This window comes from Hypanus sabinus, chromosome 17 (genome assembly GCF_030144855.1).
Source record: "Hypanus sabinus isolate sHypSab1 chromosome 17, sHypSab1.hap1, whole genome shotgun sequence".
In the NCBI taxonomy this organism is placed as follows: Eukaryota; Metazoa; Chordata; class Chondrichthyes; order Myliobatiformes; family Dasyatidae; genus Hypanus; species Hypanus sabinus.
Genome location: NC_082722.1, coordinates 24,997,956 through 25,024,450, shown reverse-complemented (window position 1 = coordinate 25,024,450; position 26,495 = coordinate 24,997,956). Strand labels below are relative to the sequence as shown.

Here is a 26,495-nt window from a genome sequence, read left to right as displayed (position 1 = left end):
GGGAGTCAGGAAAGGACAGATGTTAAAAAAGCAAAGATAGAGTGTAGTCAAACTGTCAGAAAGGGCAGGCGGCTGATTGGACATAACTGTAGCCAGCAGGGTGAGTATCAATGCTTTAGGGATGCAGAATCAAAAAGGGTAGCAAATGCAGCACTCAAAGCGTTACATCTCAACGCACAGAGTTTAAGAAATAAGGTGGATGATCTGGTTACGCTTTTAGAGAGGTTGGGTATGATGTTGTGGCCATCACTGAATTGTGCCTGGAGGATGGTTGTAGTTGGGAACTGAATGTCCCAGGTTACACGTTGTATCGGAGGGATCGAAAGGTAGGCAGAATGGGTGGTGTGGTTCTGCTGGTAAAGAATGGCATCAGGTCAGTAGAAAGGTGTGACGTAGGACTGAAAGATGTTGAATCCTTTTGGGTTGAGTTAAGAAATTGCAAGGGTAAAAGGACCCTGATGGCAGTTATATACAGGCCTCCCAACAGTAGCTGGGATGTGGACCACAGATTACAAGAGGGAATAGAAAAGCTGTGCTACAAGTCATGGGAGATTTCAACATGCAGGTCGATTGGAAAATCAGGTTGGTAACGAATCCAAGAGAATGAGCTTGCTGAATGCCTAAGAGATGGCTTTTTAGAGCAGTTTGTTGTTGGGCCTACTAGGGGATCAGCTAAACTGGACTTGGTGTTATACAATGAGCAGAGGTGATTAGGAAGCTTGAGGTAAAAGAACACTTAGGAGGCAGTGATCACAATATGATTGAGTTCAACATGAAATTTGATGGGGAGAAAGTAAAGTCTGACATAGCAGTATTTCAGTGGAGTAAAGGAAATGGTAGTAATATGAGAGAGCGGTTGGCCAAATTAAATTGGAAGGAGCTGCTGGCAGGGATGAGAGCAGAGCTGCAGTGGCGTGAGTTTCTAGGAGAAATGAAGAAAGTGCAGGATAGATGTATTCCAAGAACAAAGAAATTCTCAAAAGGCAAAATAGTACAACTGTGGCCGACTAGGGAAATCAAAGCTACTGTAAAAGCAACAGAGAGGGCCTACATGAAAGTGAAAATTACTGGGAAGATAGAGGATTGGAAAACTTATAAAATTCTACAGAAAGCAACTAAAAGTATCATTAGGAGGGAAAAGATCGATTATGAAAGCAAGCTAGCAAACAATATCAAACTGGGTAGTAGAAGTTTTTTCATGTAAAAAATAAAAAAAGAGATGAAAATGGATATAGGACCACTAGAAAATGAGGCCCAAGAAATAATAATGGGGGCCAAGGAGATGGCTGACGAACTAAATGAGTATTTTGCATCATGGTGAAAGACACTAGCACGGTGCAAGATGCTGAAGGGTGCGAGGGAAGAGAAGTGAGTACAGTTACTGTTACAAGAGAGAAGGTGCTCAGAAAGATGGAAGGCCTAAGGGTACATAAGTCACCCGGGCCCGATAAACTACACCTCGGGTTCTGAAAGAGGTAGTGGTGAAGACTATGGAGGCTTTAGTGATGATCTTTCAAAAATTATTGGACTTGGGCATAATGCCAGAAGACTGGAAAATAGCAAATGTCACTCTACTCTTTAAAAAAGGAGGAAGGCAACAGAAAGGAAATAATAGACCAGTTAGCCTGACTTTAGTGTTTGGCAAGATGTTGGAGTCAATTGTTAAGAATGAGATTATGGAGTACTTGGTGACACAGCACAAGACTGGACAAAGTCAACATGGTTTCCTTCAGGGAAAATCTTGCCTGATGAACCTATTGAGATTCTTTGAGGAGATTACATGTAGAATTGATAAGGAAATGCCGTGGGTGTTGTATATTTGGACTTCAGAAGGCGCCACACATGAGGCCATTTACCAAGTTAAGAGCCCATGGTATTACAGGAAAGTTACTGGGATGGTTAGAGTATTGGCAGATTGGTAAGAGGCAGTGACTGGGAATAAAAGGATCCTTTTCTGGTTGGCTGCCAGTGACTAGTCATGTTCCACAGGGGTCGGTGTTGGGATCGTTTCTTTATATACTGCATATCAATGATTTAGATGATGGAATAGATGGCTTTGTTGCCAGGATTCCAGATGATATGAAGATTGGTGGAGGGGCAGGTAGTGTTGAGGAAACAGGTAGGATGCAGGAGAACTTAGACAAATTAGGAGAATGGTGACAAATGAAATACAATGTTGGAAAATGCATGGTCACGCACTTTGGTAGTAGAAATAAATGTGCAGGCAATTTTCTAAACAGGGAGAAAATCCATAAATCTAAGATGCCAACGGACTTGGGAGTCCTTGTGCAGAACACCCTAAAAGTTAACTTGCAGGTAGAGTCAGTGGTGAGGAAGGCAAATGCAATATTAACATTAATTTCAAGAGATCTAGAATACAAGAGCAAGGAGGTGATGCACTGGTGAGGCCTCACCTTGAGTATTGTGAACAGTTATGGGTTCCTTATCTAAGAAAAGATGTGCTGGCATTGGAGAGGGTTCAGAGGAGGCTCACAAGGTATGAAAGGAACATTTGATGGCTCTGGGTTTGTACTCACTAGAGTTTAGAAGGATGAGGACAGATCTCATTGAATCCTTTTGAAAGTTGAAAAGCCTGGACAGAGTAGATGTGGAAAGGATGTTTCCCATGGTGGGGGAATGTAGAACAAGAGGGTACAGCCTCAGGATAGAGGGGCACCCATTTAAAACAGAGGTGCAGAGAAAATTCTTTAGCTGAGGAGTGATGAATTTGAGGACTTTATTACCACAGGCAGCTGTGGAGGCCAGGTCGTTGGGTGTATTTAATACAGAGCTTGATAGGTTCTGGATAGGACATGGCATCAAAGGTTATGGGGGTAATGCCGGTGAGCTGGGCTCAGGAGGGGGAAGAAAGGGATCAGCCATATTTGAATGTGGAACAGACTCGATGGGTCGGATGTCCTAATTCTGCTCCTATGTTTTATGGTCTTACGGACTCAACTCTTCTTCATATGGTCCTCCTTAATGCTCTGCTGTGGGATTGATACTGGGTCTTTCATTTTGCCATATTTTATTTAATTTATCAATTTATTGAAATAAAGTGTGGAATAGGCCCTTCCAGCCCTTTGAGCCATGTCGCCAGCAATCATCCAATTTAACCTTAGCCTAAAGATGGGACAATTTACAATGAACAATTAACCTACCAATCAATATGTCTTTGGGCTGTGGGAGGAAACCGGAGCACCTGGAGGAAACTCCCCCGGTCATGGGGAGAACTTACAAACTCCTACGGACAGCAGGGGCAATTGAAATTGTTGTGTTAACCGCTTCACTACTGTGCCGCCCCAATATAATGACCATATCTAGATTATTGTAATTACCACAAGTCAGAGGTGAGAGGAGGAGTATTTTTTAATATGGGTTGCTTCCCCATTCAGTGGAATTGGAGACGATTTGATATTCCTTGGGTCCTTTGTGGTAATTTTATCATCCCCTTTAACAATAATACCATATTTCCCATGGTATTATTGGGAAATGTGTCATATTGACCTTCTGAGATACTTTCTGAGTCTCCTCTTCCAGAAATTAGCCTGGGTTGGTAGGATTAGCTTGAGTATATTTATGGTGACTCGCCTTTAGTAAACCAGTGTGCTTCTCCAGGCTAACTTGTGGAAGTGGGCCCATTCAGGAAATTACTCCAGGGCATCCACTTCCATCCAGGTACTTTAATAAGTAGAAACAGAGTATTCAAGAAGTTCTTGAAGCAAAGTAGCGTTAAGCCTCCAAGATCTGGTATTATTGGAATAGTCTGAAATCTTAATAGATAACTTCAAAGGTGCATGATCCGAAATAGTAATAGAATCATATTTACAATCAATAACATCCGTTAATAACCGATGATCAATAAGAAAATAGTCAATTCTAGAATAGCTATGATATACATGTGAAAAAAATGAAAATTCTTTATCTTTAGGGTTCAAAAACCGCCATATTTCTGTAATTCCCGAGTCAACCATAAATGAATTAATAAGTAGGGCTGATCTATTCGGAAGAGTACGAATAGGTTTAGATCTATCCATCGAAGGATTCAAACAACAATTAAAATCTCCACCCATTATCAACATATATTCATTTAGATTAGGAAGAGAGGTAAATAAACGTTTAAAAATTTCAGGGCAGTCAAAGTTTGGAGCACAAATATTAACTAGAACAACTTTCCGATGGAAGAGTAAGCCAGTTATCAACAAAAATCTGCCCTGTGGGTCAGAAATAATTTCATGATGTGTAAACGATATTGAGGGGTCTATAAAAATAGACACACCCCTAATTTTAGCGGTACAATTCGAATGAAATTGTTGATCCTTCCAGAACCTAAAAAAACGTTGATTATCCTCCCTCCTGATATGGGTCTCCTGTGCAAAGATAATATTAGCATTCAGTCTATGGAATACTTTAAATATTTTTTTACGTTTAATCGGATGATTTAAACCATTAGTATTCCAGGAGATAAAGTTAACAGATCTATCCATCATACCAATATTAATTGTGTGTATCATAAAAGGTTAGAAAGACACATAACCCACAATTCAGGAAGGAGGAAAATTGATTCAGGAGCAACCGGAGAACATGACACCTCAACAATATTAGTAGTTTAAAGTCGGCCCATAAACTAAAAGCAAAAAAATAAAAAGCAAAAGCGTGAAAAAAGATCCCTACCCCCTCCCCCCACCCTTCGAAAAAAAGCCAAGCGGCAGGCGCATAATCTAATACTAATATTACCCCCATTTCAAGATGGCAGCTCTATAAAAAAGATTAAAAGAAAACTATATAACACCCAAATTAAGATATAGAGTTGCAAAAAAATATATATATATCAATCAGAATAAAAGAAAACTAATATAATACAACAATCATTAATAAAAAAAGTATAAATGTCAAAATTTAAAAGTGTAATATACCTTTAAAAAAAAATCCCATATTCAAATACAAGATGACGTTTCAAAAGCAAAGACTTATGGGAAGAAGAAACGCCATTTTGAAAAAGCCATATTACTAAATACAAATGTGAGTTCAGCAATCTGTTAAAAGACAAAATAAGATTTAAAAAAAGGGATATAATAAACAGTACAATATATATATATAAAAAAAAAACAAAAATCCAAAACATTCGTCCCATATCTGAGTACAGGCAAACAGATAAATGCTTGTAAAAAACAGAATCTTATGGGAAAAAGAAACGACATCTTAAAAAAAAAGGTAAATCATTATTGCAAAATATAAACGTATATAACCAAAACAGAAAGAAAAAAAAGGATATTATCAAAATTAAAAAGAACATCTATAAACAATGATGCTAGTAAAAAAAAACCGGACCCATAGATCAAAAAATAAAAAGTTATAACCCAGCTTCATAGGTTAAAACTTAAAATAGAAAGATATCCTCTCTCCGAAAAATCTTCCACATAACACATAGTTCAAGTTGCAGTAGAAGATCGAAATTCTTCAACAAATTTCTTCGCTTCTTCCGGAGTGTTGAAAAATCGTTGACTGTTGTCGTCCAGCACAATTCTAAGCTTCGCTGGATACATTAAAACTTGTTTAAGTCCAATCGAGTGAATCTCTGCCATCACTGGTTTAAAAGCGATTCTGTCTCTCATAACCTCATAAGAATAATCCTCAACAATTCGAAATTGAAAGTTTTTGTAGGAAATCATACCTTTTTTATGAGCTAATCGAATTAAAAGCTCTTTCTCACGAGGATAATGATGGCGAACAATCACCACTTGTGGTTTATCAGTCGCAGCTGAAAACCTCGCAACTCTGTGAGCACGGTCAATAACAGGTTTAGTTTCCAAACCTTCACCGAAAATTTCCCATAGTAAATTAGAGAAAAATTCAGTTAAATCACCAGACTCAACTTTTTCGGAAAACCCGATAATACGCAAATTCTGTCTGCGAGATCGATTTTCGAGATCAGAAATTTTAAACTTATGCTGATTTACAACTTTAAGAGTCGATTGTACCTTCTTATCCAACTCCTCAAGTGTACATACTTTTTCAACAATTAATTTTTCAAGGGTCTCCAACTTATCTTCATGCCGCTGAATATCCGCTGCCTGTGACTGAAACTTAGTATCAAGCGATTTAACAGCTCCTTCAAGTTCAGACATTTTCGTGGTAAACGTGTTTTCCAAACTTGCCATTTTACTTTCCAAACTTGCCATTTTACTTTCCAGCTTGCTATCCAAACTTGCAAGTTTAGTGTCCAGAAGATTAGAAATTGCATCAATAGATAAAGGCTCCTTAGACGATTTCTTACTTGTAGCCATTTTAAGTTCGGCAAAGTTAGATCAAATATAGTTTTTAAAAAAAAGTCAATCGAAAATATCAACTCATTTGATTAAATTCGAAAAGATTTGATTAAAGGGTGATTATAGTTAGAAAAGTGAAGAGCGCCTAAAAGCCATCTTGAAACTCCACCCCCAATTCAGAAGAGTCTATACCTTATTTATTGTACCAGTTCATGACCCAGAATTTATTACTTATATAAAACAGCAAATTGACTTGTTCTTCTCTACAAACTGTACTGAAGAAATCGACAGAGGAATACTTTGGGACTCTTTTAAGGCTTTTATTCGTGGTCAAATTATCTCATACTCTGTTGGTAAAAGAAAACAAAGATATTTAGATATTGCTTTACTGGTGGATAAAATCAAGGAAATTGATAAGATTTATTCCGTGACTCCTACCAAAGAACTTTATAAGAAGAGAGTTGAGCTTCAAATGGAACATAGTTTACTATTATCTTCTTCAATTGAAAATCAATTAATTAGGACCAGGGCTCAATTTTATATTCATAGTGACCGTACTGGTAAACTGTTAGCTAATCAATTAAAGGCTATCTCGACTAAGCGACAAATTATTAAAATTCGCAAATCAGACGGTAATTTAACTACTGATCATAAAGAAATTAATAATACCTTTCAAGATTTTTATAAATCTTTATATCATTCAGAATTTGATGGTGACCAGTCCATGATAGATAATTTTTTTAACAATTTGAATATTCCTAAACTGACTGATGAAGACCATAGCCTGTTAGATGCTCCTATTTCTATGGTGGAAATAGGAGAGGCTATCTCATCAATGAATTCAGGGAAAGCTCCTGGTCCTGATGGTTATATAGTAGAATTTTTTAAAACTTTTTCTTCTTTGCTTTCTCCTTGGTTATGTGAAATTTTTAATGATGCGTTTGCTAAGAAGAGATTACCTCAATCTTTTTATGAAGCTAATATTTCTCTAATTCTTAAAAAAGATAAAGATCCTACTTTATGTACATCTTATCGCCCTATATCACTATTAAATGTAGATTCTAAGATTCTTACAAAAATTTTAGCTATTAGATTAGAAAAAGTACTATTTCAGATTATTTCAGAAGATCAAACTGGTTTTATGAGGTTTTAATGTTAGAAAATTGATTAATATAATTCATACTTCACCACCCACAATCCCAGAATGTGTTATTTCATTAGATGCTGAAAAAGCTTTTGATAGAGTTGAATGGATATATTTATTTAATACATTGAGAAATTTTAATTTTAGTCCTAACTTTATATCATGGATTAAATTAATATATCATAAACCTGTTGCTTCTGTTTTTACAAATAACTACAGATCCTCTTTTTTTCAATTATCTCGTGGTATGAGACAAGGCTGTCCCTTAAGTCCTTTATTATTTAATATTGCATTAGAACCTTTAGCTATTGCTATTCGTGAATCTCCTAATATTTTTGGTATTACCCGTAATGAGAAGTTATACAAATTATCTCTTTATGCTGATGATTTGCTGTTATATATTTCTGACCCTGATAGGTCTATTCCTGCTATTTTATCCTTGTTGGTTCAATTTGGTATTTTTTCTGGTTATAAACTAAATTTAGATAAGAGTGAATTATTTCCTTTAAATGCACAAACTTTATTGAGTGATAGGATACCATTTAAAGTTGTTACTGATAACTTTACCTATTTAGGTATAAAAATTACCAAGAAATATAAAGGTTTATTTAGACTGAATTTTTTACCTATGCTTCATCAAATTCATCAACTTACTACAAGATGGTCTCCTTTGATTTTATCATTAATTGGTTGGATTAATGCTATTAAAATGATGATTTTACCGAAATTTTTATACTTATTTCAAGCCCTACCAGTTTTTATTCCTAAATCTTTTTTTGATAACATTGATTCAAAAATTTCCTCATTTGTGTGGCAAAATAAAAACCCTAGGTTAAGTAAAAAGCAATTACAAAAATCAAAAAAAGATGGTGGTTTAGCTTTACCCAATTTTAGATTTTATTATTGGGCAAATAATATTCGTAATTTATTGTATTGGAAACTAGATTTGGATTTACCACTGTGCCCACAGTGGGTAAATTTGGAATGTAATGAGGTAAAGGGATATTCTCTATTCTCTGTTCTTGGTTCTTGTCTTCCTGCAGATTTAGTTAAATTTAATAAACAAATATCTAATCCTGTTATTAAACATACATTACGAATTTGGTTTCAATTTCGTAAGTTTTTTACTTTGAAAAACTTTGTTCTTGATAGCCCTATCTTATTTAATTTCTTTTTCAAACCCTCCTGGACAGATCAAGCTTTTAACATATGGAAAAGGAAAGGTATAAAATGTTTTCGTGATCTCTTTTTTGAAGATACTTTGATGTCATTTGATCAACTTTCCAACAAATTTGAATTACCTAAATCTAATTTTTTCAGATATTTACAAATTAGAAATTTCTTACATAAAGTTTTACCATCTTTTCCTAATTCAACTTTGGTGGACATTACAGATTTGATTTTTACCTTAAATCCTTGTCAGAAGGGATTAGTAGCTTTTATTTATAATATGATTATGAAGATACAACCAGAAATATCAGTTAGAATTAAACAAGAATGGGAAAAAGAACTTCAATATAACATATCAACAGATAAATGGGAAAAAATTTTGCAAATGGTTAATTCTTCTTCTATATGTGCTAAACATGCTTTAATACAATTTAAAATTGTACATAGAGCTCATATGTCTAAAGATAAACTTGCTCGATTCTATTCTCATATTAACCCTCAATGTGACAGATGTCATTCAGAAGTGGCCTCATTGACCCATTTGTTCTGGTCATGTCCCACTTTACATAATTATTGGAAGGACATATTTACTACTATTTCCTCAATTTGGAATATAGATTTACAACCTCATTTTATTACTGCAATTTTTGGCATACCAAATGAAGATGGTAATCAGTTTTCCCCTTCAATCAGACGAATGATTGCTTTTGTAACATTAATGGCCAGAAGGTCTATATTACAAAATTGGAAAGAAGTAAATCCTCCTACTACATTTCAATGGCTTTCTCAAACTATTTCTTATCTGAGTTTGGAAAAAAATTAGAAGCACTATTTTTGACTCATCAATTAAATTTGAAGAAACTTGGAGACCGTTTATTCGACATTTTCATATGAATTAATTTGGCCTTTTCCAGACCTTCTTTCTGCTTATTCATGTTCAGGTATGGAGTTCCGGAGTTCTTTGACACTATCATATACTTGTAAACTGTTATTATTGCCCATGTTAGTTTAGTTTAGTGTTTTATTTTTTTTTTATATATATTTTTTTTCACATATTTTTAATTTTTTTTTTCTTTTTTAATGGTTATTTTTGGTTTTTTTTATATAATCATGTGGACTTGATTGATTAAGGTATTTTCTTCTGTTGATGTTTAGTAGGATATTGTTATCTTATTATCAATGTGATTTCAAGTCTATTGTATTCATAATTTACTTATTATTGTTATTTTTTTTGTGTATATATGAAAATCAATAAAAAGATTGAAAAAGAAAGAAAGAAAAGAAAGAAAAAAAAAAGTTCTTTTAGCCCAGATTTATCCCTTATAACACTTCCTGTAATCATTCGAAAGCTGTGCAACCATGTTTGTCTTTTGCTTTCGTGTGGTGATGATGAGAAATGCTGCGTTACCTGATCAGACTGGCCTGTACTTTGGGAGGTGTCTTTGTTTTTCTCTTCCTAGTATTAAGGAGAATACAGTGACAATTAAAAAGTATATAAGGTATGTTTTTTCTAATACTTCACAATGATCACTGGGAGAGGCTGTGATCGATCTGCTCCTGTTTGCATGGTGTTGAAAACTTTTATACACCATAAGACATAGGAGCAGAATTAGGCCATTCGGCCCATTGAGTCTGCTCTGCCATTTAGTCATGTTTGATTTATTATCCCTCTCAACCCCTTCTCCTCACAACCTTTGATGCCCTTACTAACCAAGAACCTATCAAACTCTGCTTTAACTATACCCAGTGACTTGGCCTCCACAGCTTCCGTCTCACATCTTTTAACATATGCATATTCCAATGCTTAGCATGAGAGTAACACACACAAAATGCTGGAGGAACCCAGCGGGTCGGGCAGCATCTGTGGAAAGGAATAAATAGTCGACGTTTTAGGTTGAAACTCTTCATCAGGACTGGAAACGAACGGGTCAAAGGGAAGGAGCACAAGCTAGAAGGAGGTAGTTGAAACCATGTAGATGGGGGAGAGGGAATGAAGTAAGAAGCAGGGAGGTGATAGGTGGAAAAGCTAAAGGGCTGAAGAAGAAGAAATTTGATAGGAGAGGAGGGTAGACCATGGGAGAAGGGGAAGGAGGAGGGCACCAGGCAGGTGAGGAGAATAGAAATGGTAAGATGGCAGCTGGGATGGGGAATGGAAGTAGGAGAAAGGGGGAGGGGATATCTACAGGAAGTAAGAAAAATTGATGTTCATGCCTTCAGGTTGGAGGGAACCCAGATGGAGTACGAGGTGTTGCTTCTCCAACTTGAGAGTGGCCTCATCGTGGCAGCAGAGGGGGCCATGGACCAACACGTCAGAATGGGACTGGGGATTGGAATTAAAATGGTCACCCACTGGGACATTCTGCTTGTTGGAGATGGAATGAAGATGCTTGACAAAGTGGTCCCCCGGTCGACATTGGGTCTCACCAATGTAGAGGAGGCCGCGTTGGGAACACTAGATACAGTATATGACCCCAACAGATTAGTAGGTGAAGTGTTGCCTCACCTAGAAGGATTGTTTGGGGCCCTGAATGGCAACGAGGGAGGAGTTGAGTGACCAGGTGTAGCACTCCTTCCGCTTGCAGGGATACGTGCCAGGAGGGAGGTCAGTAGGGCTGGATGAATAGACAAGGGAATCACACGGGGAGAGTGAACCATTTGGCAAATGGAGAGTGGGGCTAAAGATGTGTTTGGTGATAGTACCTCATCGGAGGTGGTGAAAGTTGTGGGGAATGATGTGCTGGATGTGGAGGCTCATGGTGTGGTAGTTAAGGACAAGAGGAATTTTATCCCCGTTAAACTGGTGCGAAAACGGGGTGAGGGCAGATAGCTGGGAATGGAGGAGGGGTGGATGAGGGCAGCACCAGTGGTGGAGGAAGGGAGGTGGAGTCTTTGAAACAATGGTATCAGATAGTTCTGAAGACAGAGGTGTTAGAAACAGTTCATGGTTTTTCCTTCTTGTACTTTAATTATATTAACTTTCCCTCATGTACTTGATCTTATCCATTGTTTTTTTCTGTTTGTTTAATGTTATTTCAGGCAGTTTAACTTTAATCACATTAAGTAGGTCAACTTTAATCATATTATTGGTTTAACCAATTTTCTCTCTCACCAGCGGCTCTATTTTAATTTGGGTGCCACAGTCCTGTATTTAACTGCCTTCATCACTAACGCATCCTCAGTGGACCCGACGTCCTTTCGTGGGTCCTACAGATACAATAACAGAGCAGCCAGTGCGGTGAGTGTTCAGTGAATGCAATGTTTTACAAGTGCAATAAAAAGATAGGCTTTTTTAACATGATAAAATCTGCAGAAAAACAAAATATCATTATGTTATGTTAGGGATAACCTTGGTAATTGTATAAAACGTATCCTTGCTTCATGCTGAATACCATATACTCTCAGCCGCTCAGCATCTAATGGGAATGGAGGGATGCCAGATGCACAAGGATTACTTAAAATTACTGTACATGATACAGTAATATCCTATGCGTAGCCCATTGCCAAACTATCAGTATTACAGCACCTGTGACCTGGGACTAACTCCTGCTGCTGTCTTTAAAGAGTTTGCACGTTCTCTCTGTGACCATCTCTGTTCCCACCGGGTGCTCTGGTTTCTTCCCACATTCCCAGGACTTACGGGTTAGTCGATTAATTGGCCAGCTGGGTGTAATTGGGCACTCCGGGCTTTTGAAGCTTGTGTCATACTGTGTCTCTAAATAAATAGACAGATAGATACATAATAAATCAATAAATAAACAACGACGTCATGTCCTTACTGTTTTAAATCCTAGTGACAAAAACCGCAATTCTATATTTGAAGGCTGAACTGAATTGGTGCAGAGCACAGCAAAAGTTCATAAAAGAATAGTACCCTCCGTCATGGTGCCAGATCTTCAGAGGATGTTGCTGCTAAGCAGCTTACAGCTGCAGTGCCCACTTCTGATAGCTTGATGGAAGGTAGATCATTGATGCAACGGCTGAAGATGTTTGGCGCCCAGACACTGCCTTGGACCCCTACGGTTGTGTCCTTGGCAATTGCTAATTAGCCCCCCACAATCACAGCTATGGCTCCATGTTCGACCCCAACAGGACAAAATTGGTGGCCTTGTCTGAGGTACCATTGCTCGGGGTGTGGGCAGCAGGAAGTTGAAAACGTCTGCAGAAGGCACTATGCTAATCTGCAAATCTACCCCCGCCCAACATCAGACTCACCTCTCCCCAGCTCAGCCCTCCCCCGATGCTTGTTAGCATGTGAGTGTGCCACTTACCCCCGTCTCCCCTCCTGCACCGGGACCAGCCACTTGTGTCTTTCACCGTCTAGATTGGTCTCATGGTGATCTGTGGTCGTCAGCCATGTCTGAAGTGAAGAGCCTTTGTTGCCTGGCAACCAAGCTCTGGTCCGTTGAGGCTGGTGCAGCGTGCTGCTGCAGAACACGAGCAAAGGCACTTTGAAGGGTGTGGGGAGGGTAGATCGGAAGCACGGTCTGTGTGTGGGCAGGAAGGGCTCTGCAGTCAGAGCAGAGCACGTAGATATCCCCGCAGGTGTGCTCCTGCGTGAAGGGTCTCTGGTGGCAGACAGATGGCATCGGGAACACTGCATTTGTGCAGGAGTGGTGTTGGTGCCCCACAGTGATCCTGCCCAGAGTTGGGGCCTGTCCTCTGCAGCAATAGAGACCCACTGCTTTCAGACTTGTGTACCCAGTCGCAGTTCAGCTTTGTTTATTCATCATGTGTACACTCAGAGGCCTCTTTATTAGGTATGACTGTGCTCCTGTTTGTTAATGTAAATATCTAATCAGTCAATCTAGTGGCAGCAACTCAATGCTTAAAAGCATGCAGACACGGTCAAGGGGTTCAGTTGTTGTTCAGACCAAACATCAGAGTGGGGAAGAAAAGAGATCCAATTGACTTTGACCGTGGAATGATTGCTGGTGCCAGATGGGGTGGTTTGAGTATTTTAGAGACTGCTGATCTCCTGGGATTTTCAAGTACAACAGTCTCTGGAGTAGGGGATCCCAACCTTTCTAATGCCATGGGCCTCTACCATTACCCGAGGGGTCCATGGACCCCAGTTCGGGAAATCCGGCTCTAGATTTTACAGAGAATGGTGTGAGAAACAAAAAAAAAACCAGTGAGTGCCAGTTCTGTGGGTGAAAAATGAGAGAGATTGCAGGAGAATGGCCAGACTGGCTTGGTATGATAGGAAGGCAACAGTAACTAAAATAATCATGTGTTTACAACAGTGGTGTGCAGCAGAGCCTCTCTGAACCCACAACACATCGAAATGGATGGGCTACAGCAGCACAAACATACTAATGAAGTGGCCACTTTATTAGGTACAAGAGGCAGCTAGCAAAGAGGCCACCGAGTATGGTGAAATGTGTCACTAGCGCTAACCACCAAGACGGCCTAACGATGTGCTGGGGGCTGCCCGCAAGTGTCCCCCCCACACCCCGGTGCTAACACAGCATGCCCAAGATACTCAGCAGATCAACACAGAACACACCAAGAAACAAAACAAGCCCCGCTACTCCCACGCTCTAACCCAAGACAAGCCGTCCACAGACTCGTGGATTCACAGGCACCGGGCTTCAGTAGCTGTGCGTCAGTGACGGTCTGCCACCCGCCAGCAAATTGATCGTCCCCCAGCCTCCCTCAGAGGAACAGTAATGAACCGGGCAGCACCCTTCCTGTCCTCCCCTCTGTATCACAGGGCTGCCAGCTTGCTTCCTGGCTCTTATTGCAGCCCGGATGGTGGACCGTGCCGAAAACAGGAATGCTTGGGCTGTCCTCTGCCAGCTTGCTTCCTGGCTCTTATTGCAGCCCAGATGGTGGACCGTGCCGAAAACAGGAATGCTTGGGCTGTCCTCTGCCAGCTTGCTTCCTGGCTCTTATTGCAGCCCGGATGGTGGACCGTGCCGAAAACAGGAATGCTTGGGCTGTCCTCTGCCAGCTTCACCACTGTTACCATAGTTAGGACTGCATTCGAAGGGCATTCCCTAAGGGAAGGCACGGGCAAATGACTCTTGGGCAGCTCGTCATTCGATTCACAGATCTGTTTTAGATTCATTTTTGTTGCGTTTGTTTGGTATTGTGGCCCAACCACGTAGTATGACCATCAGAGATGGAAGGAAGACACGTGATGAGTTGGAGTGAATGGGGAATTGGGCTGTGGAACCGGCATCAGACTGGGTCGAGATGCCCAGCCAGCCCTGCTTGAAGTGACATACCCAAGCAGCTTGTTGTAAAGCAACACACACTGGAGGAATTCAGCAGGTCAGGCAGCATCTACTGAGAGAAATGAATTGTCAACATCTCGGGCCAGGAGCTCATCAAGAGTACTCTTCTTCACTGCTGTCAAGTAGAAGGCAAGGTGAGAGCCCCAGTGTTGGTGAGGGTTCTATAGCATTAGCACATCTTGTTATTCTCCTGAGTGCCACGGAGCTCTTCTGAACTGTTTGAGTCAGTGAGGGCATCACATCCACGTCAATCGCTTTGCCTCATCACTGTCATCGGCCATATCTGCAGTGGCCTGGCAGCCAAGCTGTGGACTGTTGAGGTTGGCACAGGACACGTCTGCAGAATGATGCTACTGCATCTGCAGTCAGGATACTAGCACTCTGTCAGCTGAAGCCAAATGAGTGCTGCCCATTTATTTCTGTTCTAGGAAACACCCAGCATGTTTCACCTGGGAAAGGAATAGCTTGATCAAAATTAAAAACAGTAATGCCTGCTGTTGAAGAACCTTATCAAAGTCCACCCTGTCCACAGGGTCAGTATCTTAATGAACATTTTGTCCCAAATCCCAGCAATGTTTTAGTATGCTTTTACCACTTGTGTTTAGGGCAGAAATCATCTGTAAGCCTTTGATATTCAGAAGAGTCACTGACTCTGTTTTTGTTCCTGTGGATACTGCCTGTGACCTGTTGAATGTTTTTTACATTTTCTGTGTTTTAATTTGGTTTTCCAGCAACTGTTTATTTTGTTGTTTTCCAAGCTTTGATAATGGTTGTATATGGATGGTAATGAGAGTGGTTCAGATTGAATGGCTTGTCATATGAAGAGCTCTGAGCCTGTATTCACTACAGTTCAGAAGAATGAGGAGTGACCCAATTGAAACCTATCAAATGTTGAAGGGCCTTGATAGAATGGATGTGGAGAGGATGTTTCCTATGGTGGGAGAGCCCAGGACCAGAGGGACGTCTTTTTAGAATGGAGATGAGGAGGAATTTCTTTAGCCACAGAGTGGTGAATTTGTGGAATTTGTTACCACAGCAGCTATGGAGGCCAAGGCATAGGCTGATGATTGGAAAGTGACACTAGCAAGGATGATGGCAGAGCAGCAATGCCTGGAGTATATTGGAGTATCTTGGAAGGCTCAGAATAGATACATCACAAAGAAGAAGCATTCTAAAAGCTGATTGACACAACCATGACTGACAGGAGAAGTCAAAGCCAATATAAAAGCCAAAGAGAGGGCACATAATGGAGCAAAAATTTGCGGGAAGAGGATTGGGAAGATTTTAAAAATCAACAGAAGGCAACTAAAAAGGCCGTAAGGAGAGAAAAGGTGAAATACGAAGGTAAGCCAGTCAATAACATAAAGGAGGACACCAAAAGTTTTTCAAAAATATAAAGAGTAAAAGCAAGACGAGAGTGGATATCCGACCACTGGATGATGATGGAGAAGTAGAAATGTGGGACAAAGAATTGGCTGATGAACTTTATCAGTATTTTGTGTCAGTCTTCACTATGGAAGATACTAGCAGTATGCCAGAAATTCGAGAATGTGAATGTTGTTGCTATTAAGATTATTATTATTATAAGGAGAAGGTGCTTGGGAATCTGAAGATAGATAACCCTCCTGGACCAGATGGACTGCACCCCAGGATTCTGAAAGAGGAAGCTGAAAATATTGTGGAGGCACTAGGAATGATTCAAGAATCACTAGATTCTGGAATGGATCCAGAGAAGTGGAAAATTGCAAATATCACTCCACTCTTTAAGAAGAGAGGGAGGCCAAAAAAGGAAATTGTAGGCCAGTTAGCCTGACTTCAGTGGTTGGGAAAAATGCAGAGTTCATTATTAAGGATGAGGCTTTGTAGCACATGATAGAATAGGCCAGTCAGCATAGCTTTCTAAAGGGGGAATCTTGCCTGACAAGAATTCTTTGAAGAAATAACAGGCAGGATAGACAAAGGAGAGTCAGAAGATGTTGTTTATCAGGGTTTTCAGAAGGCCTTTGACAAGGTGCACGAGGCTGCTTAACAAGATTAGAGCCCATAGCATAGATAAAAGGTTGGCTGACTGGCAGGAGGCAAAGAGTCAGAATAAAGGGGGCCTTTTCTGGTTGTCTGCCACGATTAGTGACATTCTGCAGGTGTTGCTTTTGGAACCGCTTATTTTCATGTTATGTGTTTATGATTTGGATGATGGAATTGATGGTTTTGTGGCCAAGTTTGCAGATGACACAAGGATAGGTGGAGCAGCAAATAGTATTGAGGAAGCAGTGAGATTGCAGAAAACTTAGACACATTGAGAGAATGGGCAAAGAAGTGGCAGATGGAATATAGTGTTGGAAAGTGTATTGTTATGCACTTTGGTAGACAGAATAAAGGCACAGACTACTTTCTAAATGGGGAGAAAATTAAAAAAGCAGAGGTGCAAAGGGACTTGTGAATCCTTGTGCAGGATTCCCCGAAAGTGAATTTGCAGGTTGAGTTGGTGGTAAGGGAGGCAAATGCAATGTTACCATTCATTTCGAGAACTAGAATTTAAGAGTAATGATGTAATGCTGAGGCTTTATAAAGCATTGGTCAGACTGCACTTGGGGTATGTTAGCAGTTTTGTCCTTTTTCTAAGAAAAGATGTGCTGGCATTGGAAAGGTCCCAGGGGAGGTTCGGGAGAATGATTTTAGGAATGATAGGTTTAACATACAGGAAGCACTTGATGACTCTCGGCATGCACTCACTGAAGTTTAGAAGAATTGGGGGGTGGAGTTATCGCTCTGAAACCCATTGAATACTGAAAGGTCTGGGCAGAGTAGATGTGAGGAAGATGCCTCCTTTAGAGGGCAAGTTTTGGTCCAGAGGGCACAGCAACAGAATAGGGGGATGTCCATTTAGAACAGAGATAAGGAGGAATTTCTTTAAACAGAGAGTAGTGAATCTGCGGAGGCTGTTATTAAGTATATTTAAAACAGGGCATCAAAGGTTCTGGGGAGAAGGCAGGAGAATGAGAGGAATAATAAATCAGCCATGATGGAATGGTGAAGCAGACTGGTTGGGGCAAATGGCCTACTGTAGTTCTGCACCTATGTCTTATGATATCTTTTCCATCTTGGTAGGTTTGAAGCCCAGTAGTGAATGAATGTTAGCCGATGGTGGGATTACACAGGGAAATCTGCAGATGCTGGAAATTCAAGCAACACACACAAAATGCTGGTGGAACTCAGCATCTATAGGGAGAAGCGCTGTCAATGTTTCGGGCCAAGACCCTTCGTCACGACCCTTCAATGGTGGGATTAACCCTTTTTTTCATTTACCACGTGGAGGAGTGCTGTTAAACTTCCATCTTTCTCAATTTACTTCATTCTTTTCCGAGTACAAGTCTGTACTTCAAGAGAAGAGAGAAATCAAACATACTGATGTTGACACAATGTGCTTTTCCCACAGTTCTTTGCGGGTGTGGTGATGATTTCATATGGACTGAGTACTTTCCATTCCTGCCTACGTCTGTACAGCAATCAGGACAACGCAGCAACGAGTCAGGCAGCTGGTAATAATTTGGCATAATCTCACTTGCTGAATCACCCTCTCTCAAAAGCCCGAACCAAGTGTGTTGTTTTGGCTCTAGAAACACTCTCTGCTCTAGCTCCACGTTAAAGGTTGTGAGTTCTCTGCTGTTATCAAGGATAAGCAAATTTATTGTATTTTTTTAAATTTTAAATTGCTTTGATTTCACTTTTGGGATTATTACAGTTTTTCTCAAAACCTGATGTGGTCTCCACACAACTTCCAGTTTTGCCTTTATGAGAGCCAATTGCAGCTGAAGCACCCTACCAACAAAACAGTCCTGAGCGTGGTTTACAAGTATGATTAGTTAGGAAATGATCAGTGTTATAAAACAGATAAAGATTGCAGGTGCTCAACAGTGCAAGCAAGAAAAGAGAACTTCCCAATTGTTAGCCTGTGCTGATTTGGCTGAGGAGGCATTTTAGGTGGACCCTAGTATGTTGCCCTTTTGATTGAATACACTGCCTGCACCCGGCACTGCAAATTTTTACCTATAAATGTAACTCGCACCTCAGCATCAGTACAAAGTGAAATTATATTGAGATCTGCTTTCCTGAGGGAACGGTCATAATTATTGTTTTTTAAAGTTAATGGTTTTGCAGAAAGGAGGTGAGGATGTGAGGGATGAGTCTTGTCTTTGCTATGGAGAGCACAGGCCAGATTCAGAAGTCAAATTTACTGAGGCACCTGAAACTCTGCACATGCTCTTAGGCTACAAATGGCATATCACCTGGGGAGCTTCAACAATGGCATGCATTAAATGGCACTTGTGAATCTTCATATCTTAACCAAGTGACTTCCCAGAGGAATAATGGGAAAACAAAACACCTAGCATAGAATATAGTGATGGCGACCAAAAGCTCGGCCAAAGTAGTGCCTTGAAATGAGGAGAGCAAACTGAAGCAGCAGATGGAATGAGGAATAGAATTACAGAACAATGGACCTTGGTGGTTGAAGATATGTTTTCTAGTATGAGTAAAGGGGAAGAGGATGAAGAAGTGACAGGCAGAAGAATGGTGAGAGATTAAGCCACATGGTTGGAGAAAGCTTAAGACTCAGCAGTGCCAGAGTTGTAGCCATGAACAACAGTAGGAAGGAAAGAAGTGGTATTTAAGCATTAAACAAACTGCACACTTGTGCCTTTCAAAACAATTAGTGGTTGGTAAGAAAAAATAAACGATTCAGGAATTACGACAACAAACTTTCAAAATGGATCATATTCCCCTCCAAATTTTAATTTTGCTTATTTAAAATCTAAAGAACCATTTTTATCTTAAATCAAACTGAAGATAGCAAAGAAGATTGTGTGGTTATTCATTTGGTAGAGGTTAGGGTTTTTGTTGTGTATATTCTACAGGTATATTTTTTAAAAAGTATGAAGTTATATTTTGCCTGTTCCTGTTATGCTTTATTATGTACATGTTGCTGTGCTAATTGTCTTCTGGATTTTTTATGATTGCAAAATATAAACCAAAACTTTTAGCGATAAAACAGTAGTTTTAGTGGTCAATTTATTTTACTTGGAATATTTAAAAATAAATTTAAAATGTGGTACTTTGACATTTCAAGTATATTAAATAAATGAACTATACTGTATTTATATAAAGAGTTTCATCTAGTAATGTACTGAATAAAAATCAATGATCTGTACCAATCTTCCAATAAATGAAATTAGAAACCAACATATGGTTGTGCTTGTTCATGTGGAGTCGAGTTTTGGAGCTTTGCCTCACTTATCTTCGGTTGAAGGTATCATGGGATGTTAAAGGCTGCCCTTTCATTGGGAGCTTCCTATTTAAACAAGGCAGAGCTGCAGCCACACTCTATCCTATTATCGGTCAGAGTGTATGTGGTGGAGATTTTGATAATGAACGTGAAGCTTAGCTGATTGATGGTGTCAAACACATTGAGTGCTGTTGGAGTTGCACTTGCCCTGGAAAATAAACATTTACGTTTTAGGACTTAGACCAGCAATGATGAAGGTGTGGCAATTCTTATTCCAAGTCAGGGGAGTGTCTGATTTGGGAAATGGGCATGGTAGGGGCTACTGGTACTGATATTCTCTTGTGCCTGGTGCCCCTGTCAGAGGTTGCTGGTAAGGGAGGTGCTATCAACCTGGCACCAAGTAATTGTGATGCATTTATGTAGATGGCATAGACTGCAGCAATGGTGCATGAGCGGCTAAGGGAATGAATATTTGGGTTTGATCATGGAGCACCAATCAAGTTCACTGCCTCCGGTTGAGCATCGCTAGTGCCAAGCTGATCCAGACATGTGCAGACTGACCCAATGAGCCACTAATATAAATGGTGAGGTAAAATGTGGATAATTCATCACTAGATACCCAGCCTTCACCCTGCTATAAAGGGAACAGTATTAATTATCAGTGGTTGGTGGTTAGACTTTGTCATTGGCTGACTCCTACATTAACTTGAGTTTGACCAGGATTCCTTGCTAGGTTAAAATGTTGCCTTGTTGCCAAGGCCAGTCATTCTCACTTTTACTCTGGAATTCAACTCTTTAGTCCATATTTAAACAAAGACTGTGATGAACTCCAAACCAAATGGCAATAAGAAAATTCCAACAAAGAATTACTGAGCAGCTTGTCAGTAAGTGCCTCCTGATGGGGTAGTCAATAACATGTTCTGTCATTTAACTGCAGCAGCAGTACAATGCAATACGTTAAAAAATTATGTTACAATAATATATGTAAACAAAATAGAGCAAATAGTGAGGTCAGGTTAGTGGTTTCCCCAAGTACCAAAATGCCAGCCTTGAGGGGACTACACTGATCTTACAGTGAAATCGTAACTCAGGAAGGGACCAAAGAAAATTATTTTAAATATTATAGTATCCAACACAAATCTATTTTATGCTTCTTGGAATTATTGTTCTATACTATTTACCTCTCAATTTTTGCGCTGGTATCACCGTTATAGTCACTAATTGCAGTCTAAGCTATTACACCAATAGGACACATCTTTAAATAGAATGTTTTTTTGATTCTGATAGTTTTTTTAAATTTTTGCTCAATTGTGTGTAGCACAGCACAATTATTGGACTAAGGGGCTAAGTTCCTAGCATCGTTACACTCTGACCTATGAACAGGCCAATTTGCCACCTACTCTGATGACTACTAACATCACAAAGTTTAAAGCAAATTTATTATCAAAATAGGAGATTCACATCAATATCACAGTGAATCTGTGCATATTATTCAAATCAGGATACCATTGTTTTATTTTTGCATACAGCATGAATTTGTCAAGGAGGTGCATTAGATATACAGTACGTCAGGAAGACAAATGGTCTGCTTCCATGCTGTACGATTCGAACAGTTTACCAGTGAGGTGTTGCAAGCAGAGAAGTAATTGACCATAAAACACGTAGAATTCAGCCCATCGAGTCTGCTCTGCCATTCTGTCATGGCTGATTTATCCTTCTCCACCCCATTCTTCCACCTTCTCCCCTCCAAACGGTATCCAAGGTGGTACATTTAACATCAAGGGGAATGCACTGCATTGCACTGTCTGCTTGTTCCCTTCCCCTCTCCTGACAGCCATCCAGCTCCTGCAACTTAGATAGGGGCTCCAGGGAGGTGGTCACCCCATCACCACCTCAGTGTCCCATATGAGCTGAAGATCAACCCAGCTGCAGCTCCAGTTCCCTAACAGTTTGTAAGGAGCTGCAGCTGAAGTAATTAGTGGAGTGATTATGCACAGATCAATATATTTCCTGCATTTATGCTAGCAATCTTACTCCCGTGATGATACTACATCTAGGAGGGAGAGAGGGGAAAAGAGGGGGAGAGAGATAGATAGATATCTCTCTCTCTCTCTCTCTCTTGTCATTCAGCAGCCCTGCTGTAGAGGAACTGCAATAGTCTTTGATCAGCAATGACCTCAGACTCTGAGCTCTCTGCTTCTCTACATCATTTTAGCCTGTTAGCCTAACGTCAGTCGTGGGGAAGATGCTTGAGTCCATTATTAAGGACGAAATAGTGGCATATCTTGATGGCAGTAATAGGATTAGGCCGAGCCAGCATGGATTTACCAAGGGCAAATCATGCTTGACTAATCTGTTGGAGTTTTTTGAGGGTGTAACAAGGATGTTAGACGAGGGTAAGCCAGTGGATGTTGTGTACCTAGATTTTCAGAAGGCATTCGATAAGGTGCCACATAGGAGATTGGTGAGTAAAATCAGAGCTCATGGCATTGGGGGCAGGGTTTCAACATGGATAGAAAACTGGTTGGCAGATAGAAAGCAAAGGGTAGCAGTGAATGGGTGTTTCTCAGACTGGCTGGAGGTGACTAGTGGGGTACCACAGGGCTCTGTAATGGGACCACAGCTCTTTACGATTTATGTCAACGATTTAGATAAGGGCATTGAAAACTATATCAGCAAGTTTGCTGACGATACTAAACTGGGTGGCAGTGTGACATGCGAAGAGGACGTTAGGAGAATACAGGGAGACTTGGATAGGCTGGGTGAGTGGGCAGGTACTTGGCAGATGTCATTCAATGTGAATAAATGTGAAGTTATCCACTTTGGAAGCAGGAACAAGAGGGCAGAGTATTGTCTGAACGGTGTAGAGTTAGGTAAGGGAGAAATGCAAAGAGACCTAGGAGTCCTAGTTCGTCAGTCAATGAAGGTGAATGAGCAAGTGCAACAGGCAGTGAAGAGGGCAAATGGAATGTTGGCCTTTATTACAAGGGGAATTGAGTACAAGAGCAAGGATGTCCTTTTGCATTTGTACAGGGCCCTGGTGAGACCACACCTGGAATATTGTGTACAATTTTGGTCTCCAGGTTTAAGGAAGGACATTCTGGCAATTGAGGAAGTGCAGCGTAGATTCACTAGGTTGATTCCTGGGATGGCAGGGCTGTCTTACGCAGAGAGATTGGAGAGATTGGGCTTGTACACACTGGAATTGAGGAGATTGAGAAGGGATCTGATTGAAACGTTTAAGATAATTAAAGGATTTGATAGGATTGAGGCAGGAAATATGTTCCAGATGTTGGGAGAGTCCAGTACCAGAGGGTATGGATTGAGAATAAGAGGTCAGTTATTTAAGACAGAGTTGAGGAAAAACTTCTTCTCCCAGAGAGTTGTGGAGGTGTGGAATGCACTGCCTCGGAAGACGGTGGAGGCCAATTCTCTGGATGCTTTCAAGAAGGAGCTAGATAGATATCTGATGGATAGGGGAATCAAGGGATATGGGGACAAGGCAGGGACTGGGTATTGATAGTGAATGATCAGCCATGATCTCAGAATGGCGGTGCAGACTCGAGGGGCCGAATGGTCTACTTCTGCACCTATTGTCTATTGTCTATTTTTGCTGATTGCTGAACAGCCTCATTTTTATTGGAGTCAAGGGAAAATTAAGAATAAATGTAATTATAAGCTGTTAATTATAGGCAGAGACATGTATGCTGCAATTTTATGATGTTGGTACTGTGAATTAATAAAACTGATGATTAGACATTACCTATGATTAGAAATCAAAAGCACTCATCTTACAAACGTGCATTTCAGCAACCCTTTATTCAAAATACATTGGAATAAAAATGTACAAATATGAAAATATAAACATTCATAACCCACAGTGAAACAAAAGCTAAATTGACAAATTCACTTCTCTTTACTAAGAAAGCCATAATACTCTGCACTCTTCTTAACAAAATCTTCTTTCTTACATGTTAAACTGTAGTAGCACTAAAAGGCTGAGTTACATCTATTAACTGGAATAAACAACACTCAACATTACTGGACAATTAAGCAGTCATATGAATAGAAATTAAGTGGTAAAAGAACACTAGTTGCCTATACTGATATCTCACAAAAATGTTTCAAGCAAGTCAAAATGTTATGGTATTCTCTAATTAAGATGCCAAAAACTTTGGATATTTGAGATTTTGTCAGTTGTGTGCATTATGTTATTAAGACAACGGCCAAATGCATTGTGTTAATTCAATTCTCTGTGGAAGTCTTGGTTTCAGGTCAGACAATGTTTCAGTGCTATGACAAGTTAAAGTACAATTTGAATTTAGGCACAGGAGATTATAAAACCTGATTTAGCGTTGCCTGGATTTAGAGATTCCAATCAGCTCAGGGAGGAGATTTCATTTTGCATACATTAAATTAATTTGCAAGATAAAAGAGGTCAGAGTGTCACGGCAACTGGTGCAGCTCCAGAGACTAGGATTCAGTGCTAATCTTAGATGCCCTCTGTGCAGTTTGCACATTTTTCTTTGTGGCTCTACAGGTTTCTGTTGGTTGCTCTGGTTAAAGACGGGCTGGTAGATGAATTAGTCCATTGTGTAAGAGTAAATGACAAAGGAATGGATTGGGCATGTGTGATAAGAAAATAATTTGATGATGAAAGCAAATGAAGAAGAGGCATGGAACTAATGGGATTGCCTGCTCCAGGAGTTGGAATGGACTCTGAGCTGGCTGGCCTTGAAATATGAAGCAGAAAACAAGGGAAATATTGTTTTTGGATGTTCAATTCAATGGTGTTCAGAGTTAATTTTCCTAAAATTCAGACACAAAGGACTGCAAATGTTGGCTCATGAAGCAAACAATTTGCTGGAGGGTGATGGACTTGCTCACTGTTGAGTCAAGGTCCTGGATCAGGACTGAAAGTGGACTTGGTTTGCCCTAAAGCATCATTAATTCCTTTCTTTCCTGAATGACAATAATATTTGCCTGCAGTTACAATATTTATATGGCTCCCAAAAACTCTGGAAATTTGCAACTTTTCATGAGTCCTAGAACGAATAGAAATAGTCTGCAAAAACAAGGGGGCATCATTAAAGGTGATTGGAGGAAAGTATGGGATGGGGGGAGGGAATGTCAGAAGCAAGTTCTTTACACAGAGAGCTGTGGGGGTATGGAACACCTTGCCAGAGGAGGTAAGATACATTAGGGACATTTAAGAAACTCTTATATACAAAAATGAATGGTTATGTAGGAGGGAAGGGGTAGACTGATCTTAGAAAAGAATAAAAGGTTGGCACAACATTGTGGGCCAAAGGGCCTGTACTGTGTTGTAGTGTTCTATATTCTAAGCAAAATCTGAAAGGGAGTTATCACTATAGCATTCTGATTTGAAAGGGATAAAATATAGACTGTAACGTACATTGGATTCGATTTAAGGGTTGCAAAACTGTTGTCCTGAGTTCTTGTATAGGTTGGATTCTCAGACTTCTGAGCTTTAGAATTCAGTAGAGAATACTGAAACATATCAAAATGCCTGTTTCTTCATCATGGATGGAATACATCACTGTACAGGAATAAATGCAGGACTTTACAAACATACAGTTAAGCTATTGCAAAGGTAGAATATTATTTGAAGCTGGAGACAATGATGAGGATTTCGATAAGGGTGTTACTATGAGATCGCCGCTAAAGTCAAGGCCGCGCCCTTCTTTTTCCTGAAAAGGCAAAATTTAACATGAGGGAGAAAATATTTGAGTTAAGTAGCAAATTAAACAGCATCTGACATGATCTGGCTCCTATGACAGCAACAGATTCAATGATTAGCTTTGTATTTCCTTAGCCTGTAATCGCACCAGAACCCAATGACATCATTTGCTTGGCTCCATTTCTATACACATACGATACCTGGGTATCAAGGGTTGCTGCACCAGCCTGTAAGAGACAGTTCCTACACCCCAAACAGATAAACTGCAGAGAAAATACTTTATTCTAAACACTTGTATCCTAAACATCCTTGTACATCTCTATCTCACATCAAAATGGTGTGAGAGCCCTCTGCTTCTTCCTTGAACAGCAGCACCACCAGTTCCTCCCCACCTACACACTTGTATGCTTGGCTGATCCTGTTCTTACATTGAACAACAACTTAAACCCCATTCATATTTTCCAGATCAAGCGTGTAATTCTGGTATTGCATGGGCTGCAGGATAAAGAAGGGCCTGACCTTTTGTGGGACACGTGGAATGGCTTTGTTACAGTACTAGTCACGCCTCATCCCTCAAAGATTTTTCCAGCATATTGATGAGGGCTCCTTTCTGCATTCATAACAAGTTTGTTACTTTTCCTGTGAATTTCCACCCTGCTATCATTTTCATATTGTCCATCTGACTTTTCCT

At 40.0% G+C, this 26,495-nt stretch overlaps 2 protein-coding genes across 4 annotated transcripts in view; one reads left to right on the top strand and one right to left on the bottom strand.

The window, feature by feature from the left end:
• Window positions 1-20,033, top strand: part of LOC132406752 (plasmolipin-like) — a 46,669-nt gene extending 26,636 nt beyond the window's left edge. Inside the window, exons 3-4 of the mRNA XM_059992690.1 lie at window positions 11,696-11,818; window positions 18,259-20,033. Coding sequence (XP_059848673.1) covers window positions 11,696-11,818; window positions 18,259-18,378 — 243 coding nt within the window. The 3' untranslated portion in view covers window positions 18,379-20,033. The remainder of the gene's footprint in view (window positions 1-11,695; window positions 11,819-18,258) is intronic.
• A 3,870-nt stretch (window positions 20,034-23,903) lies between these two features.
• arl2bp (ADP-ribosylation factor-like 2 binding protein) overlaps window positions 23,904-26,495 on the bottom strand; it is a 31,566-nt gene continuing 28,974 nt past the window's right edge. For all 3 annotated transcript variants that reach the window (XM_059992701.1, XM_059992700.1, XM_059992702.1), the window contains exon 7: window positions 23,904-25,814. In XM_059992701.1, the coding sequence (XP_059848684.1) occupies window positions 25,707-25,814 (108 nt within the window). In that variant the 3' untranslated portion in view covers window positions 23,904-25,706. The remainder of the gene's footprint in view (window positions 25,815-26,495) is intronic.